Here is a 21443-nt window from a genome sequence, read left to right on the forward strand (position 1 = left end):
AGAGAAGTTTCAGATTGACTTTTAAGCATTTTGTTTTTGTAACTCTAAAAACTCTAATATATAAATAAAAATTTGTTGTTGGCAACAATAAAACCTTTAACTAGACATAGTTTTTCTGGGGCAGTTTAATGAATATTGAATGTTGGTTAATACTGTTGAAAACATAGCAATTTCATAATGCTTACTATGAAATGAGAAAAAGGGGACCATGCTTAGAATTAATGTAATGGATGGTTGAAATGAGTTTCATCATATATATAAAAAAGTTTTGATTTCTAAAATGTTAAAGGGATGATACAATTTTTCTGATTTGGCCTCAGCTGATAGACATGCTTTGTGCTACAGTATCCTGTAAGCTGAACTGTGTTTTCTATTTTTAATCCCTCTTATTTATATAACAGCTTTATTCAGCAACATTATAAATTGGTGAAATACGATTAAAGTAATGATATACAAGTTATATAAATGAAGTGGTTGAAAGGCAGCAATCTTTTAGGTTATATTGCAAAATGATTGGTGAAAAATTCTGTGTCCCAGTAAAATGACAGGAGGAATTTAAGGAGAATATCATTTCCCATGAACTGACTTGGAGCAGGCTGCTCCCTATGGTGCAGTGTGGGCAGAGGCCGGCAGTGTTCCTACTGCTCAGAAAGGGGTTAAGGGGAAATCCCACCAACCTACTTTTCCTCTGCTAGCCTCCATTTGTGTGTCTGATCACAGACCAAGACAGCTATGTCCAGAGTATGCAGAAGACATGGTGTTAGGCAGTGATGGTTTTAATGCAGAAATGGAGGTTTCTGAAGGGCTGGTGGTAGTTGGCAAAAACTCAGAAAATGGACTGTAAAGTGACTGGTGCACACTCTCCTACACCACTGTCATAGATACCTGATGTCAGACAGTGGCTTCTTTTTTTATATTATCAACATTGTCCATTAAAATGAAGTTATGATGAAAGATGATAAAAAGTTATAGGACAGAGAAGTGGAAAAGTTTCAGATGAATGGGGAAAAAAGACTACAGAAAACAGGAAGACAGCCAGGCAGAAGCAAAGAGGAGAGGAGAGTTCCTGCACTCAAAGGGGATTCAGAAGTAGATGAGAAAAGAATTATGGCTGTGTGGAGAGCCAAAGAAGAAAAGAGAAAGATGAGGCATTGATGAATAGAATGATTTGGAGCCTATGTCCATATGATTCACTACCTCTTAAGTGTCCAAAAATAACTTTGTCTGTAAGTGCCATTATTCTGCACTAGGGTAGGAGGTTTTTGTGTCTGAAGACTAACTTTCAACTCTGATCATTTCTTCTTTTCGATAAAAAGCACCTCCCTTACACGTCCTGTTACTGCCAGCAGCAATGTCATGTCTGTCTCTAATCCTGTAGAGTGCCTCTATTTAAAATTTGCTTCCTCTGGTCATGTGAACTTACTGACAGAGAAGTAGTGCCATTTTATTATGGATCTGCAGAAGGCTTAAGGGACTTCAGGTGACTGAAGAGGCAACAGTGACAACGTGGGAGTCTTTCCCTCTTTCTTTAGATATGAACTAGTATTGCAAATTTACATGATATTGAATGTTTTGTTTGTTTCTTATGGCTCCTGTGCTAACAGGCTAACAGGCTGGGCATTTCTCACAAATAGAATTTGTCACATGTAATTTTGCAATATAACCTGAAAGACTGCTGCCTTTCACCCAGTATTACATATCCAGGACCAGGATATCTACTTGCCTGTATTTCTATGTTTTGTAGTTTCTGGTGCCTTTTGGGTTCAGAGGTATTTCTTGGCAATTAGATCTGTTTTTCCTATAGCCCAAAATTGTTTTCATAGCCAATTCTAATTTAAGATTTTGTCATCTTTGCCACATTGCACATACACAACAGAGCTTGGCCTTGCATGTGAGAATTCTTTTTCTGTTTCTTGACTTTGAATATTCCTGTAAGTATCATATGTCTTTGGTACTCATCAAACCCTTATATCAACTTTTGTGGTGTTTTGGTATTTACACCTGGCAAAATATTTATAATCCTTTTCTCCTCTTCTATCCAGTGTGTGCAATGAACATGAAGACAGAAGGATGTGGGATTTTTCTCTGTGAATCTTAGTTTAGGGTGTGTGGTTGGTTGGTTGTTTTTAATTAGGAAAACAATGGCAGCTTTTTTTTTTTCTTTTTACAGCTGCCAACAGTAGGTTTTCACCAGTTGCTTACCATTTATGTAGTGGATCTTTCTTGGATCTTTATCCTGACGTCTCTTACCTTTCTGAAATGAGTCTATAGATGTTGAAATTTCTGTTTAGGTTTGTTCTTGACCCCATTTCAGTGCAGCAAGAAGCAAGTCCAAATGGGGATAAGGAGGCCTAAATTCTACAGAATTAGCCATGAGTAATTAAAAGATTGAACCTCAAGAGAAAAATCTATCTAATGCTCTTCACCTTTGCCGTCAAGGCAATGGGCATTCAACTTGGGATTTAGATTTATTTGGGAATAATAGATTAATTTCTTCCTGACATGCAGCTTTCTTATCTCAGTACTTACTGTCCCCAGTTCAGAGTTTAGAGTGGTGCAAGAGACTTGGAACCAAGAAGAGCCTTTGTTGGGTCAAAGTTGGGTCTCCTGTTCAAACTGGCCTGTTATTTATTGGGTGCAATTAGCTCTACTACTTTCTTAACGTTAATTGACCGAAGCTTCAGGAAGTACATATAGAACATCATCTGGGCTATTTCTCTGAGCAGTGGATAAAGTTTTAGAAATTTCTACAAATAGTAGAGCTGGAAGCCTTTTTTCAAAATTACTATGTCCTGCAGAAACCTGCATAAATGAATTAGGATTCAATTTGCTTCTAAACCTCTGCCAACAGTAACCATAATAAAGGTTATTTGGTCTGTTTTGTGATACATGAAGATTTGATGGGTTATCAGTACAATTTGCTGTGGAATATTACTCAGGATTATCTGTTGCACGCCCAGCCTTTCAGCATTCATGTGATTGCACTTCAGGTGATGTTATTGCCAGTTGTATAGAGAATTGTTTGCTGTATTTTTACATAACAATACAACTAAATTGCCCTTCTTTGTTTAGAAGCAAAAGTGTGTTAAGAGCTGGTCTGTGCCTGGAAATGGTACTGTTGGTCAGAGATCTTAACTTTAAGATAAAATATTGGATAATATTTCAACAACTATTCAACAAAAGCTATTAACTGAAAATTAGTCTTGACTATGGCTTCCTTTTCTCTTTTGCAGTGCAAAGACTATGGTGTTGCCTTTTATATGGAGATTAATATGCATGTGAAGTGAATGTGGTGTTTTTTAAGATTCAGCACAGCTTATATGTTTCTAAAGGAGATGCTGTTCCATGAACAAATGGGAGAAAAATTCATAATATAAGGTGTTTTCTGATAGTCAGTAGAATTTTTCTTATATTTTTAAGAAATGCTGAGATTTATATTCTCAGATTAGCACAGGTCCATATGTAGTCCAGAATGCTGTTTGGTTTTTTTTCAGTAGTGACCATGCACCTCTTCATTTAATTTGCTAGGAGTTAACAGGTGAATTAGAAACATTTAATCTCAATTTCTAATTTGTTATTTACAATATTTTGAACCAAAATCATAGTAATAAAATAACCTTGTAAAATGAAAGGTGGGATTTCACAGGGTGGGAGGACAGCTGAAGAAAAAGGAAGGAAGTGTAATACTTAATGTTTCTCCATTGCAGTATATGCATGTGGAACTGAAGCTCATGGTAATTGTTGGTGTATTCCCTTAAGCACGGTATTTTGCCTGTGATTTTTGAAAGGATCAATCACTTACAGCAATTTATGTAATAACTTTCTGGTGTGTGACTCAACTACTTTATTTATGCTTTCTGCCTGGTTCACCAGAATGCAATACCTTTGCTCCTTTGTACAGTAAATGCACTCTGTAATATCTATTATGGTATGGTCAAAAGATAATTTATTGTCATATAGAAAAATAGGTCAACACTTATGTCACTTGATGATCAACCCCCCAGGTTTAATAAAACACCTCACCAGCATGCATTCAGCACAGTGCTTGATGTTTTATTAGGACTACTGTACCTTACAGTACCTAGCTATAGCAGGAGTGTAATTACTGAGCTGTCATGGTGATAAGTGGGATTAATGGCAGCCTGGTGCACTTTAGTCTGCAGAGTGCCTGGAAGATGGTATTATTATAAGAGAAAGTCTGGACTGGCATATTCATGGTGCCCTCCCCTCCTCCCCAAAGCTCACATTCAAGTTTGCATTATCTGCCCCTCCCAGTAGCTGACATTTTCAACAGCTGTTATTTGTGAAGCAGCTCAAAAATCAAAAGAGAAATAATTTGGTAAAGATGCTTTCTAGTCTCAATGAGTAATCTGTACACAATTTATCCTTCCAGGTGCCATTCTAGTCAGTTTTGACTGACTAGAGATTGTTCTGTATATGGTCCACAGAATGTATTTTATGTTCAGTGTGGTTCCTTTGATTTTGAATACAGGACTGTTGTATTTTAAAGAAAACCACACTGAGGAAAGTGAAGAGTAAAAAGTTGTAATGGAATTGATGTCTTTTTTAATTGTGTGATTTTTGAGTTCTGTTATTTCCTTACTGCCTACACAGGCAAATTGCTCATCTGAGCCCTTATTGTGGTGTTATTTTGTCTAGTGCATCTCCTTTTTTTCTGGCTTCTGGTACTAGAACTTTACTTTCTTTCAAAGAAGAGAAATTCTTGTCTTCTTAGAATGCTAAAAGCATCCTCTTGACTCAGTGTTCTGGTCACAGCCTTTTGAGGTCCCCCAGTCCCACCTTTGCTTGTTAATCCCCTTCTAACACGTACCTGTCACAGGTAGTGCTGAGCAGTGTTATGTTCACCTGCCACAGCTAAACCTGCCAATGCTTTTCTGACATCCCAGCTAGGTGAATTAGAAACCCACTGTGGTGTTGAACCTGGGTTTGGCTTTTGCAGGTTTCCCATCTTTTGCAGCCTGTGAGCCCTGTTTGCTTTAAGTATATCCTCTGGAGCCTTTTGTCCATGACTAGTCTTATGAGAAAATCCAAACAGCCACTACCACATGTACCTTCAGATTTTGCTGGTGCCATATTGTCTGCAATACCCGGCTAGAGGATAATGAATAATAAGATGAAAGGCTAATTAATCTTTTACTTAACTAGCTTTCCCTTGTCTCGTATTCCACCCTTAATTGAAAAAACAACAACAAAAAAACCCTGGTGTGTGTGATTGACAAAGTCAGACCAGTGTTTTGCTGCAGGTATTCCAGTAATTTCCTTCCTTTTAATGTGCTCTTCATGTCTTTGTATATAGTCCACTGGACTTTCGCAGCTTTTATGTGTTTTAAAATATTCTGTCCCAGGCAGTTCCACAATGTTCTTACCTAGTGTTGGGGTCCCTCCCCCTGCCATGTGGCCCTGGGAGAGGGGCCCTGGGGGGAGACACGGGGTTTCCCTGCCCCTGGTCAGCCTCGTTCCCCACTGGTTGTTTTGTGTTCCCCTGCCTGGGCAAGGACCCTCGGGTCCCGTGATTGAGCAGTTCCTCGGCAGAGCCCCGGCCATGCGGCTGGAGAAATGAACATCTCTGAAACATCTATCAAGAATTGGTCCGTATATATTTCTTTTCCCTGGGACTCCTTGTTTGATACATCGTGTTACAGAATCCCCACTGTAACAACCTAGCACTGAATAACAATAATTAAGGTAGACTTGTGGAACTTATGTAAGTATCTAGGCTCAAATAATATGTAAAAATCAAATTTTATTTCATCTTCCATGGATTGTTAAACCCACAATTTACATTAATTCTGTATGTTACTAAAGCAGTATCAAAAGAGCATCTGGAATAACCCAACGAATTCTGAGAGAAGTAGTGAGGCATTTGACCTATGATAATCATTGATGTATAAAACCAAGGCTGTGTGCTAATATATTTGTGCTTAATAGAGAACCATTTTACTTTTTCAGCTGACATGTATTTTTTTTGGTTAGGTTTGCTTAATGCACATTGTGTAGACTGTCTTGAGGACTTAATCCTTAGATGGGACTTGTGCAGGCAACCAGATCATTGCATCCCCATGTATGACTATGCAGAAATAGAAAATCAATCTTTATTACTTAGGATGTTTTAATATACAGTTAGGTTTTGTCATTAGAAATGACAGGAAGATGGACTTAGGGATTTAGGTTGGGAGTATGTATAAGACTACTGAATTGTTTTCAGAAGTCACAGACTTATCACAGGAAATTCCTAGAAAAGTGACCTGAAAATTTATCAGCTATTCTTATTCTTTGGACATACAGTAAAAAGTAATTCCGTCCTCTGTGGAAATACTGTTGCTTTTGTATGTCTGATTGTCCAACATTCAGAATTTAATCCATAGTGAGACTTCCAGAACTTAATTAATAAATTTAGAGTCACAGCACGATTTTTTTCAAATAGTAAAATGAACTGGTCAGAAGTTTAACAATCATGGATTCCAGGGGAAAAAATCACCTCTATGTAATTTGACAGTTTCCTAATACTTTGACAGGTGGAGTCTGTGTATTTGTAAATGGTACCCTCTGCCTTCCTATGTAAAGTGCAGTCAACAAAGCATAACTAATCTGTGTTTTGATAACAGTCAGTAATGATAATGTAGTGCTTTGAGGTTTTAAATAGAAGTTCTATGAAGGTGTTATGGATTCTTACTTGTGGCTTATCTTTTAGCGTGCTAACTTGAAAACCTTACGCTATTGGCAGCACTTGTATTCTATGTCTCCTTGACACATTTTCTTTTATTCCTGTAGATGCTTAAAGTGTGCAGATGCCCCCTGTCAGAAGAGTTGCCCAACTAATCTGGACATCAAGTCATTCATCACAAGCATTGCAAACAAGGTAAAGTCGGGCTTGCAGTTGTATGTGGCCAGAGAAAACAGCAGTTACTTGCAGTTTGTGGGTGAGATTGCATTTCAAGGCTTATCTTTGTAAAGTCTTCAAAATAAAGTGTTTAGAACAGATATTTTTAAGTTTGAGCTAGCTAATTTTTGATTATTTTTACTTCTGTTCTGTGCCTGTACAGATAGTGTATAGTGCAGATCTATTTCTTCATGTCACTTTTTCTATAAAGTTTTTGGTATTAATGGTTTTCAAATACAATGCTATTCAAAAACCTGAGCATTATGTCATTATTTAACCTTTTTGTTACCTGAGGTATTACAGTTACAAACCTCTCCTTTCATTAAAGGTGGGGGGGTGGGGAGGGTTGGTGGTTTTCTATTATTTTTTTTTGAAGTGATTATGGTTTAAATTTCCTATGGGCAGAAATTTGGTATAAAGATAATAATCTCAAGGAATATTACCTTGTCCTTTATAGTAAGAGGCTCTGTTTAATGCAAGTGTAGTCACTCATTAGGACTGTTAATAACATACTACAGGAAGAAATGGGCCACCCTCTTTGGAGGTACTGTACCTTTTCTTAATAGGCTACTATATGATGATCATAATGAAATCTTAAAAACATTATTCTGAATTGTGATTTACAAAGACTTTTAATGGTCATAAATAGAAATAAATAAAGGTTACTGCATAGTTGATGTGACAAGATTAATTATGCTATCAGGGATAGCCTAGAGATGACTGGATATTGGTTGCCCCGTACCTTTTAAAGCTTACTTCCCATCTGATGGAATCATTAGCTGCCATGGGACTTATGTCTGCATGAGCCCAACTAGACTCATAATCTACTGAGGGTGCTATAAAGATTATCTGTCTGCTTTTTGTGCTCTAACATTTCTCACTGTTACATGCAGCTGAAAGGGCCAGCACAGGTAACGCTGAGTGAAGTGTGTGGGGAACAGCAGCACTTCCATGTGCAAGTGAAGAGCCATGTGGCTTTCACTAAACTGTGTGTGGTATGGAGAAGACACCAGTAAATTCTGCACCTTAACAAGAAACATTAGGATAAGAGGCGATATTAAAATGTGTGTATCAATTATCATGTAACTACATGTTGATGTGGTTTGCAGTAACTGGCATTATGCCCAGTATATGCATATAGGCTGTTTTCTTATATAATCTGTATGCTGTCACTGCTGCATTTATTTTCATGAATGTAGGCATCTGTTTGCAACCACAGTATAGTTTGTGGCATATTGTTGCTTATTACCTCTTCAGGCATCGTGAAGCAGGCAAACTGAGCAGGGAAGGTATGAGACAGTAATGAAACTGTTACTCTCTGTCTCATCATTGTGCTGTATTTGTTTAGGAAACCTAAAGCAAATTTTATGGAAGTATTTTACCAGGATGGTCTTTTTTTATGGAGGATTCATTATGCTACTGCTTTGGGTAGGATAGGGTGATATGTTGTTGAGGAAAGAAAAGGGGCCTAGTTATCAAAACATGAAGCTTGGAATAAGCAACCAGGGAAGATGGATTGAAGACTACAACAGAAGATGTCAGGAAAAGAAGTAACACTAGCAGCATCCTGGTACAATAAATTTGGTGGGTCTCTTAGACTCTGACAGCCTCCAAAATATGATGCCCCTTTGTAACTTGACAAAAAGGGTAAGTCATTTTAATGGCTGATTCATTTTGAATTCTGTGCTTCTTTTACAAAGTAGAGACAATAAAGGTGGGGTGACTGTAGAGCTTTGAGAGTTGTGTTTTGGCAATGCTATACTGGAATAATATTAGTAAACTGCTTTGAAGGTTTGAAGTAAAGCCTTTGCCTTGCTGAAGCCAGTGGGTACACTCTTACTGATTCTAATAGGGCCAGATTTAACCTGTCAGATGGTCAGGGAGGTGGATCAACCCTATGGAATTTGGGTTGTTTGATGATGGCTTTTGAATTCTCTTGGAAGCTGCAGATGCTTGGTAAGACACTGTTTTTGCAGGGTGACCTGATCACTTGGTGTTTTATCAGAAAATCCTGCTGTAGAAAAGAATTGCAGCTTATTACTATTCTCTGAGGAGATATAGTGTTGGGCTTTTTTTTTTTTTTTTTTTGTGGAGAACCCAAAGTATCTTAAATTACTGAAATGTAGTCATAGCATGTCTTTTTTGGCCCTATCCCTACCTATCGATATCCTCTGTATTCACTCTGAAACCTTTTATAAAAGGTATACCACAGCTTGGGTAACTGCTTTTACCTCATGTAGATGTCTGGTTGTTGCAGCAGGAAGCATTCACATACAGAAGTTTTGAAAAGTCAGATATTTGGTTTTTGCTGCTAAAGACGTTAGGATGGAAAATTGCATGCCTAAATCAGCACTGCTTCTGTTAAGTTTCAGGTGTGAGTTTACATACAGTCTTACCCTCTTGTTTCTCTCCTTACCATATCAGAAGAAATCTTACACAGCATGGTTGTGGAAGCATTTCTCTGCAACAGCTCTAATGCTGACTTTAAAATTAAAATCCAGAAAACGAAACCAAAGGAACAAACCCCCCAAAATTAGAAGTGAGTAAAACCCCCAGTGGGATATGCTTAGCAAGTAGCTGATTTCATGGGCTGAGGAGCAAGACCAGAGAGTCCTGCATGCCCATGGCAGGGGGTTTGGAACTAGATGATCTTCAAGGTCCACTTCCAACCCAAACCATTCTGTTTTTGTATTTGTAGCCTCCATGTCAGTGGCTATGCCTCCTGTAATTTGTGTCCCAAGCAACTTAAGGATGAGTGCATAGAGGGAACCCAGCCTTGACTTGATGGCTGCACTCTGCTGGGCTGAATTTTCCTTTTAATGTATTAGTTTCTGATGCCTTTGCTAGAAAATCTCTTATAAAAAATACTGTTTTTTCAGAAAATAACAGGAAATTCTTCTGGTTTACTTTATTAGTGGAATTGTTTTATAGTTATAGGTATGTCTTGCTGTTTTTACAGCACTGCACTTTGAAACTCCTTGCTTTCTGTCAAGCAAGCAATAGGTACAAGGTAGAAGTTGAGAGCTGGGTACCAAAAGATGAAATGATTCACCTGAAGTCATGACCTGGCAGAATATGTGTGAGAGCCCACTGCAAGAGCTGCTCCTATGGTGTCCTCTGCCATCTTTCATTCTGCTGCTGTGGTGGTACCTGCTCTACAGACTTTTAGAGCAGATAGGAGACAAGAATGGTGTGCTTTTGAACACTAAAATGTATCATTTATAATTTTGAAAGTCTTTAATGGAACTGGTAAGTAATTATATGAAAATGGTTTCACTTTGTTATGCATTTTGCTAAACTTCTATTGAAATAGTAAGTTAGATATTATCGTTCAGCAGTCTGAATATTCAGCTTGATGAAATTTTTTGCATTATTGTCACTGAAATTCTTGCTTAAGATGATCAAGGATATTTTGCATGTCACCGAAGATCGTTTTCAATATGATAAATTTGTTTTTGCTGTTTTCATCTTATAAATAAACTTCCATTTTTAATCTAAAAGCTTGTAAATATGTATGGTAGCTTCTAGAAAAAAATAAATAGGTGAAACATAGAATGTTCAGGTGTTTGAGGTCAATAAATTCAGGGAATTGGGGTACATTTTTCTAGACTTACTGCAGTCCATGTCCTGCTTCTGAATCTCTTATCACCCACTTGAGTAACTCACTTCAGCTGGTTACCCTTCTGCTTGTTTAGAGAAAATTGTGTTCAATAAATTCCCTGTCCTTATCCTTGTGTAAGCAGTATTGCATGCAGATATTTATTTAAACATGATTCATTATTAATATATTTAATATTATATATTAATATATTTAAACTATTTAGACAGTAGTATGCTGAAAACGAATTACTTTGTCAGGTATTTAAAACCTCTGTATTGTATGCAGTTTGTTTTGTTGGGAAATGGCAATAGCAATCATAAAGGGTCAGCGATTCTTGTTCTCTTAAGCCTGAGGCTTTTTAGATGTTTACAGGCCATGTACAATGTAGCTGTTTTGGCTGTTCTGCCATTAGACCTGAGCTCTGGAGTAGAAGAGGGACAGGGGAGGAGAGTTGTTCCTGGGTTGAGAGGGTAATTGAGTTGCCAGACTCAATGAGCCTTGAGCCTCTTTGAGAGAAAGGATGTCACTTACACTGTATTGTGTTAGCTGCTGTGACTCAGTAGAGTTTAGGCCACAACTTCCACTCTCTTTTTCCATACAAACTGGATTACAACTCCACTTTATAAAGGTACAGTCTATTCTATTGTGTCTTCCCAGTTCATGTTTCTCAGTTCACAAAGACCGCTTGCAATTGTGTCTCTCAGACCAGACTTCAAATTCACCAGGCATGCATTACTATATTTATTTCTAAACATCAGAAGATGGCAAACAAGTGTTCTGACTTCCAGCTGTCCTCTTTAAATACCACCACACTGCAAAATGTATATTCCTTGTTTTATAATGAACTAGTGCTGTCTTAGTTGTTTATTTCTTTAAAAAGAAAAAAAATACACTAAAAGAATCCAAACGTGTTCAGCTGCTGCAGGAGAAGCTTTGTCCCCTAGCCCTGAAGGACTACCAGGAATGATTTTAGGATTTTATGCCCTCCTTTCCCTGTGTTGATATGTCAAAGCAAGAAGGAATTTGTAAAATGGAGCTTTAACATTTGTCATCCTTTAGGACTGGCACAAACAAATGTTTTACAGCAGCAGAAATTCCTACTATTTCCCTGAAGCATCTCTCAGCCTGAACACTTGTAGGGTGTCCAGCTTTTCTCCTGTTCAGCAAAACTGTGCCAGAGAAGTGGACCTTTAGAAGGCAACAGCTCCTCACATACTCTGCCTTTGAACTGCTCAGTGAGAGTGTCTTGGAGCTTTTTGTTATCAGACACCTTTATGGTTGAGTAGTAGATGGAAAAACAACTGTTAATGCACATGGGAATATTAACTTTTTTTTACACAGCACAGGCATAAGGAGTGAGTGACTCAGCCTTTATAGTCTCAGTCTGTAATGAAGAACTGGGGGTACAGGAGTATCTTTTGTGTTACCTGTACTCGTAGAACTCACTTTGTCGCTGTAGCCCTCTGTTACTAGCGCTCATATTTTCATTTCAAGCTATGCATTATTACAGTGATTCCTGACATTGACTCAACAGTTCTGTGTTCAGAAAGACCATCTTCTCCTATATCCCTTAGTAATAAAAATAAGCTCGTTTGCACTGACACGTCAACTCTTTTTAACAGACTGTATGGAGGCTAGCACTAAAAAAAGAGCAACAGCAAGAAAAAAGAACCCAGTGCCCCTCAAAAAATCCCTAAACCAAATAAAAACCCCATATTGAAAAACAAACTCAAAAAGCAGCCCAACCCCCAAAATCAGCGAAGCCATGCTGCCCTCTGGATAAAAGGTGAAAGGTTGTCCCTGGGCTGTGCAGAACACTGGCAAGGGAAATGGAGGAGGGAGAAATGAATGTCAGGAACAGTAGAGAGAAACTTGTGGAACACGAGGGTAAGCTTTAGGATTTCGGAGGAGTCCTTAGGTTTAAATGAAACCAAAGGAAATTCGTGTGGGATTTTCAAGAGTAAATTCTGCTTTTTTAAAGGAGAAATCATAGAGGGAACAAACTGGATGATAGAGATGGATACCAAGGGATAAGGGTGAATCTGAAGTTTGGGAGATAGAGGGAGTAAAGGAAAATGTGTTTGTGGTAATACATTAGAAATAAGAAAAATGAAAAGTGTGTAGACAGAGGAAAACAAGATACAAAAAGTTGTGGAATTTCCTAGAGAAAATAAATGAAGAGAAGATTGCCACAGAGAACGGGTGTTGAGAGACATAGGATTATGACAGGTGAGAGAAACAGAATGATGGGTTTTTTTCTGGGCCAAAGGACCTCTGATTAAATTAACAAAAGACATCCATATGCCATTGCAAAGACTGTAGAAAACGACGAGTCACTGTTCTTATGTAAAATACTGTAGGTGGGATACTGTTAATACAGTGAAAGATTGTGAAAGTCAGAAAGCTGCTAGGTGACTGGTAATAATTATATACAGCTATGCATCACAATTAATCTTTAAGTACTACTTTGAGGCTCCAGGTTTTTCGAAAGTGCTGTTTTATTCATCTTTCTCTGTTAATCTTAGTGTATTTCAGGTCACTAAATAAAATAGTAAAAAAAGAAAAAAAAATTTAAAAGGAAAAGTAGGAATGATGTTAAATTGATGCACATGAAGCAGTGACTTTTCTTGAGATGTCTGTTTGTACTTAGTGTAATGGAATGGCTGACAGCTGGTTTCAGTTGCCGTAGTGTAATTATGTAGAATAGACTTCTGCGATGACACTATGTCAATTAAGGAATCTCTCACATTCTAGACTACAAAGGACAAAATGACAGTACAAGATATTTCTTCCATTCTTTTTCATAAAAAGATAGTGACACTGTGTGAAATTACAGTCCTGTTATGATGGCACAAGTCAAATGATGTGAAAGATTTCTGGATTGATTAAAAATCATCAGCATTATAATATAGAATATGTATGATTTGGTAAGTTGCTGTTATGTTTTGTTCATTCTTCTTTGGAAGATATTTGGGGGGGCTGACAGACTGAGGGCGTTTCTTGTTATATCTGAACTGGTGTGTGTCAGTGTGAAAAATGCTCCTTATATAACAACATACTTTAAATAGGGACTCTTCGGTCTGTGGAAATATTTTAATCCAATACATCTTGAGTAAATTTTAAAGCCATTGCAGAACATGAACTAGAATAGGAGGTGGTGATATTTTTCCATGTATTCTGCTATGTCTCCCTTTTTTTAAACTTAAATCCAGATGAAAAAGAAATTATGACTTCTTTCTTCTTTCTTTTTAAAGTATTCACACTGTCTCCAAATTCTGATAAAGTCAGTGTATTCATTTTTATTACAGAAAGCATAATAATGCATATTCTTCATTGTTTTTGAGAAAACTGCAATATCAAAACACCCTGATGCATAATGAATTTCTTTAAAAAGCTCTTGAATTGAATTGAAAGAAAGGATGCTATAAGCATTTCCTGATAGTAAATGCAATTTCTTCTGGTCTCTCAGTATTGATCCTATGTGTTTTAATAGGTTTTTTTCAAGTAAAAAACAGTCTAATTTGCATGCAAATTATATAATGCTTCCAAATGATACATGTGGAGATCCTCCTCTGCCTGTTTTCCTCTGATTATTGATATCTGTTTAAGGCTTGTTTTTGTTCCCTGTGTTAGCAATGTAGTATTTATTGACATTTTGATGTAGGAAACCATAAAACATCTTACCCAGTTAGATTAATTTTATTTCTATGGAAGTGCACAGGAAAAAAGATTCTATGAACAAAGGCAGGAGCAGACATTTATCTCATTAAAAAATTCAGAAACATTCTAGTTTTAGACTGGCTTCCTCTGTGACGTCTCTAAGTAACTGGCCAACTGAGTCATCTTATTATTTAAACATCTACAGAAATTACTCCAAACTGTTAAGGTAGATTGAATTATTCCATGAACTGAAGTAACTGTGTCATTTTAATGAAGCCAGCCTCCCTTTAATTGTGATCCTTTCTCATGTACAACATGTGTGCAGTTACCAGCCTGCCAGGTCTGCATCTTGGCATGTTTATTTTATATGCAGCCTACTACACACTAATTTTCTGAAGTGATCAATATTTTTTAAAAAATGTGAATATTCTGTGAATATTCTACTTTTAATGTCACTGATAAATGTAATGATCATTAATACATGTTTTCAGCTTAAAAAGGATAAAGCTGCATAAGCACAATGTGTTTGTGTAACTAAACATTTAAGACACTGTATACATACTATAAACTCATTTATTACTGTAGTAACACAATGCTTTGCAGTTTTTTAACACAGCTTGTATAACACCACTCCGTGTAACTTACTAGACTTACTCTATCTGCCAGTTTTTGTCAAGTATTGTAAAACATTTTTCTAATTGTTGAATATATTGGATAATTACACAGTAAAGACAGGATAAATGATTAAATAGAATAGAAGGATAAAGAGATGAAGCAACTCACAGCTGGGCATGTGAAGTCCTGCCCAGAGCCCGGCCTCACACTGCACTTTGCCCTGGCAGGCAGGAGGTTTGCAGATGGACTTGCTTTTGAGCCACTCCACAGCTGTGGTAGCAGCACATGGTGATATCCTTTCACTGGTAGTGAGCAGAACAGTTGTAATGGGAACAGTGGTTGCACTGGTCTTCAGGAAGGTAGAAGAGGAGAATAAGGGAACTGCAGCTCTTCTGAGAGAATGTTCTAAGTTTACCTATGGTAAAATTAGCACAGAGTAACTATTGTTTGACAGACCAGGAAACCAAGTCCACTCTGATCCTGTGCTTCCCTTTCATCTCTAGAGGTGTCCATGTTAGCGCAGCTGGAACACACTAGGGAAGCAGTGCAGAAGCCTTGCCCTGCTTTTCTCAAATGTGACTGTCTTTTAATTTATAGTTAAAAATATTTTAGTTGCTAAGATTAGAAGATATATACTGTTTGATACAGTTCAGTTAAGGTCTTAATATTTAGTATGCTAATGTGTACTATATACTTTTTGATACTCTTATTTGAAGAGGATGTAATTCCTTTTTTCTCAGGTGCCACCGCTACTAGTGGCACTGCAGGAACTCATGATCATGACAGCAATATCTCAAAGCTTCCCAAATCAGGTCTCTACCTTCATATACTCCATCACATTTCCCTCAAATTAAGAGTAAAGCACCTGGCCTTTCCCCCACTGGGTCTTCAGTTCCAACCTCCTTCTTACCAAGCTCTGGTATGGTGTTCTGAGGCAGATTTCCTTAGATATCCCCTTAACAAACTGTGATCTTGATCCTATACCCATAGTGACCCTGGGCCTGTCTCTCTGAAGTCACTTGTACTTCAACATACCCTGTCTTTCTGTAGCATAGCTGTGCTCAAAGTTTGGTTTGAGCTTGCAAAAGAAGTAAGATGTGCCAAGTGTGTTGACATTGCTTGTATTGGCACAGCTCAAGTGTGAGAATATACTTTGTATATGTAAGAAAATTAATTTTAAAAAGGTAATATTTAACAGCTTTGCTTTCTAGGCATAACTAGGTCTGTATATTGATTTTAATTACAAAGCTAAAAAATGTAGAAAATCCCTAATGAAGTTGCTTAAATGCAAATGCACTTTTTTTTCCATTGAACCAGAGTTGAAGATACTAAACATAATAATCCTGGATGACACAGGAAGGAACGCTATAAGTCTAATATGTGTGAAACATAAAAGAGAACAAAAGTTCATTGAAAACCATTTTGTCTTTGAGTTAGTTAGAAAAATCACCAGTACTAGTTTGTAATTATTCCTTTAGAGTAGAAAAAAGGAATGTCGGGATGTAATTGCCAGAGGAACAGGCATTTAGAGCCACTTAAGATGCTGCAGGGTATCTGGGCTGGTCTCCCAGTGCTGCTTCAGAAAGGTGTGGGTCTCCTGCACTGACTGTCACTTCTGCTGTCTGCAAATTTATGTGTCAGTGACATCTCCAATATAACTGGACTTCTGTATTTTGCTGCCAAATTGAGCTTGCAGTGTCTTTACAGGTTTTTTTTAGCATCCCTAATAATCTCTATATCAAAACAGTGTAATTCATCTGGAAGAGCAAAAATATTTTCTAATAAATACAATTTCAGTGTAACTGATACTCCTTTACATTGGAATAAATGAGAATTGCAGATAATAAAGTGTTTCACTAGTCACTGCAGGGGAAATGCTTGAAGATTCTCTCCGAATAGGTGTATAAAGGGATTTCCTGTTCAGCCAGGATTAGAATTTCAGTGGAGTTTAATAGTGTCTAAGGAAATCCCATGAAACTAGTCCTAGGCAGTTGGTTTGTGTTTCCAGGTGATGGACAGAGGCTCATGATGTCCAGTAGACCAGTAACTGTAAGCAAGAAGTCCAGTTACATTTGGAAATACATTTATTGAAGGTCATCATTTTCTTGGTAATCTCTGTATGTGTCTGTATCATCTGGTTTAACTTTAGAGAATTGTATGCTCAGTCTTATAATATGCCTGTAGTGAATTTGAACCTCCCAAATCAAATTCTTGTTACCCATTGTTGGTTACATTGTCAGATCTTGACACTGTTCTTATTCCTTGGTGAGTTCTTACTCTGTGTGGCAAAGCACTTGCTTTGAATAAACACACAATGTCCCAGGCATTGCACTGCTATGACCAAGTACTTAGCAGTGCTTGACCACTACATCTTCTCTCTGTTCTGGGTCAGCTGTCCTGGGACAGGACAGGTGAAGGTACTTGTTCTGGAAAACAGTTTCTTGCTGGTGGTGGTTGCTGAAGATTGGAATATGGAATAGGTGGTGGAAGAGGAAGGAGACATACTGTTTTTCAGCCTCTCAGTTTCTTATAGTGTGGAGAAAGTTGGAATGACATCCCAGCATTAATTTCTCACTGAGGAAACTTTGTGGAACCTCAGCCATGTGCTGGTTCTAAGGGGTACTGTATTGTCTTCTGGTTTTAAAAGGTAACTCTAGATTTAACCATCTTCATGGACTTCCCTTGGTGGGACTTCTGGAGGGGTTGGGAAAAGTGGTAAAATGAAGGAAGAACTACACTGTACTATTAACTACACTTCTATATTGACTATACACAAGAAAATACAATATGTAAAAAGTTTGCTTTAATTTCACCATGATTTCATTAACATAGGTGCAGAGCTGACATCAGTAGTTCCCTCCCTTTAAATGACACTTCAGGTCTCTCTTGGAATTTCCTCTGATGCTCCCTCTTAAGACAATTATCCAGCTGAAAAAAACATGAGGGGTTGTTTTCTCATGGCGTCAGGCACTTGGAACTTGCTAATGGCCATTCCTTAGAGTTTTATTATGGAAAGAAATCTTGCTAGTCCTTGTATATCACGTGGTTATTCATTTTCTGAAGAAGTCCACTGAATATTGAGAATCTTTGAAGTTGTGAATTGTACGTAACATCTTTAATCAGCTCCCTGATTTGCTATTTAAAGAAACTGGAGAATAAGTGTTTGCCCTGATCAGTGTGTGCTGAGGAAAAAAGAGTTCAAAAAAGAATTCAGTAGTGCAATATCTGCAGGTGGCTACGTGGAAAGTCTTCTCTTCATGTGTCTGGGAAAGTTGGTGCTACTGCTCTGGTATGAAGGACAGGAATATCCACAGAGATGGTCTGCACAGATGTGTAAAATAAGCCTTTCATTCCTGTGTCATAAAGAGCTGATAATGTAACTGGCACTTTCTGGTCAGACCTCCAAGGGTTGCAACTCAGCTACTGTCCAATTGACTTAGAAATGAAGAAAATATTTTCAAGTACATAATGCAGCAATTTTAGTTTGTGAAGGAAGATTTGTTAAGCTACTAAAAATCCTACAACCGCTTCAGACTGAAGATGCTTTTAACTATTTTGCAAGCTAAAAAGCTAAAGTTTATCTTTGCACAAGCCACAGTTTTTGCTGACTTTATTCTCAGTGTCTTTGATGGAATTTTGCATAACATGTTAGTACATTTGAGTAATATCAGTGTTATTTAACATATGTATTTATGTATTATTCTACTACAAAGTTATTATCTCTTGAAGGTTTTAATTTTTGCTTCATTGGTATGCAACTGTCTTTTTTATTTCTTCTTCCTTTCTCTTTTTCCTTCAGAACTATTACGGAGCTGCCAAAATGATTCTTTCTGACAATCCACTTGGCCTGACATGTGGAATGGTGTGTCCAACATCAGATCTCTGTGTTGGTGGCTGCAATTTGTATGCCACTGAGGAAGGACCAATTAATATCGGTGGATTGCAGCAGTTTGCTACTGAGGTAGGTAGGACTTGCAAATGTCTTAAATTCTTTGTATGTACTATTGAGCACTACCAGTGGTTGCCTTTGTTAACGTATTTTTTCAAAAAAATGGTTGATTCTAATAAAATAAAGGCATAGAAAGCTAGAATAATTATCATTTTTCTTACAGCACACTCAAAAGCTTAGGAATGCTTTTGTAATGCAGTACATTATAGGAACATAAGGAACATTATTTGTGAACACAATGATTCTTTAGACATACTAGTAGTTGAGACAATTTCTTTTATAATGAAAGATTTATCTCAGGTGAAATTGTGGATGTTACTCGAGTAGGCTGCATAGGGGAAAAGATCAAGTGCACCTGTATCTGTAAGTGCATATTAAGGAGATGTAGAACTGTTCCGGGCATAGGGTAGATTCTATAGCAGAATTCATGTGTGTTTATACTGGCTTTGAGACAAAGATAAGCTTCAGATGATTTTTTCTTTTTATTGTCCCATTTTGCCAAACCTAAGTAAATACGTAGTTTGAGGCTGACCTAAAACATATGTCCATGTGCATCTACTTATATAGATACAGATTCACACATGTGTACGTGTAAATTTCTTAGTTCATAAGGGTAGGTGCATGGTTTGGCTACTGAAGCAGACATTGTTACTTGCTGCTTCATGCTAGGAATTCTTCTCATGGGTTTTTGTTGAGGTTCTTGTGCATTGCTTTTGATTATGTAGTTTCAATGCTCCAATTTCCATCTGAAAAAAGAGGCAACTGCTCATTTGTTAACTTCTTTTGAGGGCATGGAGAATTTTTACCTAACTCAAGGTCTCAGATGGTATCTCATCTGATCTAGCTTAAATATCATTGGCTAAAAATTGTGATTTTGTGAAAGTGAGGGAGTTGTGGCTATATTAAAAACAGCATATGCCTGTGGTAAGATTGCACATTTCTATACAGTCCTTAACAAACATGCATGCCCCTATTTTGTATCATGAGCCATTTGGCTGATCTTATTTACAAACACACAATGAAGTTCCAGTCAACTTTGCAAAGCCTGGGGAAAAAAAAAAAAAAAATCTTTGTAGGACAGACCAAAATAGAAATGCAAATTAATTTGGAAGTAACAGATGATATCTATAAGACCAGTATTTTCTTCTGGTGTCATGCACAGACTTCACACTCTCTTCTCTATGGCTGTGGGTCATGATTTGATGAGCAAATATGCTACCTGCTGCTGCTGCTCTCCTTTTATCTGTTTTTCTTTTTATCTCTCCAGGAGACTTGTAAATCTTCTGGAGCACCTGATAAACTCTTCTGCTAGCTGTTGCTGAATCTTCTATCCTCTCTGTCATTTAGGTAGCTAACCACTTCATTTTTCTTGAGATTTGAATGCACAAGTATAAGAATCAGTGCAGCTTAGACCAAAGTTCTCATTTACAGGATGAGACTAGAGACACTGGACTGTGTTAGCTTTATGTGTATGTTCAATAGTTGGGTTTTATCTGTCAAAAGGCACTTTTCTTAGCTTTTCTTCTCATGGCCTTTATTCCATATTGTGAAAAGCTAGTATCTGTTGCACAGCAGACTTCTTTTTTCCTGAAACCCGCCACAGAACCAAAGATAAAACCCCCAAACCAACTGACCAAACAAAAAAGATTAAGCAGTTGTCAAGTAGATCATAAATACAATGGTGAAATATTACTGTTTAGGAACCAAATGCAAGTAATATCTGTTATCATTTGATTTGTATCTTCTTTTAGCCCTTATGCTATGATTAATAGAGAGGAATTATGGCTTGATAGATAATGCTAAATATCTGCCATTTTTCTTCAAAAAATCTTTAGAAATCTATTCAAAAAGCTCAGTGCTAGCATAATGATTGATATGAAAACTGCAGAGGATTAATAGTTTTGAATGGCTTTGCTCCTAATGTTTCAAGATTGTTTAAAATTATATTAGTTTCAAGAATTCTAGCAAAATAAAATTGTTATGTAGTTCTATATGGCACTCCCAACAAAAAGAACATTTCAATAAATTTTATTATCCTTAATATTTTCATAGTAGCTCTATTTCTATACATCTAGCATATAAAAATGTAAAAGAAGGTAAAAAAATTTGTTGTTAATAACCTTTAGGTTTACTGCTGTTTAACATAGAATTTGTATTGTTGCAGCACTCCTAATTAGTAGTAATAGGCAATAACTTTTGCAATTAGTACTTTTTTACTTTTCAGTTAAATTTTACGGTGAAAGTGGTGTAGTTGCAAAAATAAAATAGTGCTTCCAAGTAACAATCATTATAAAAATATAGATTATAATATTGAAGAAAATTGTAAGGTACTACTGTTCATACAAGAATTGGTCCAGATACTGCAAACAAAGTGTGTTCACAGCTCTACCTATACAAGTAACTTAGCAAATTGTGTAATTTAGGCATGCAACATGTGTTAGTCTTAATGAGAGCTGCATGGTGATTCTCATGCATGGTGTAATATTTGTCCCACAGGGGCTTATTTACTGAAAACTCCATTGTGCATGAAGCCAGTTTTAGGCTTTTTTTTCCCTTGGAATTAGTCTGAGGATCATACACTTGATGCATTACGAGAGTGAGCAATAATAAAAGGACACAACTGGTAGCTGAGATAATAGATAAAATTGCAGTAAAGCAGGAATGTGGATTTAAAATGGAAAATATATGGGTATGACGTATGCCTGTTTGTGCTCCTG

The 21443-nt window shown here is 37.1% G+C and overlaps 1 protein-coding gene across 11 annotated transcripts in view; it reads left to right on the forward strand.

Annotated features, from left to right (window-relative positions):
- The window catches only part of DPYD (dihydropyrimidine dehydrogenase), a 366543-nt gene that overhangs the window by 100967 nt on the left and 244133 nt on the right, over nucleotides 1-21443 (forward strand). For 10 of the 11 annotated variants that reach the window (XR_011152352.1, XM_069022646.1, XM_069022644.1 and 7 more), the window contains 2 exons: nucleotides 6793-6880; nucleotides 18577-18738. Coding sequence is in view for 10 of the 11 variants with exons in the window: in XM_069022646.1 (XP_068878747.1) it covers nucleotides 6793-6880; nucleotides 18577-18738 (250 nt within the window). In the remaining variant the exon portion in view is untranslated. Of the gene's footprint in view, nucleotides 1-6792; nucleotides 6881-18576; nucleotides 18739-19993; nucleotides 20734-21443 lie in introns of those variants that run through there. The other variant, XM_069022649.1, reaches the window with a different exon arrangement.

The sequence above is a fragment of the Aphelocoma coerulescens genome, chromosome 8 (genome assembly GCF_041296385.1).
Source record: "Aphelocoma coerulescens isolate FSJ_1873_10779 chromosome 8, UR_Acoe_1.0, whole genome shotgun sequence".
In the NCBI taxonomy this organism is placed as follows: Eukaryota; Metazoa; Chordata; class Aves; order Passeriformes; family Corvidae; genus Aphelocoma; species Aphelocoma coerulescens.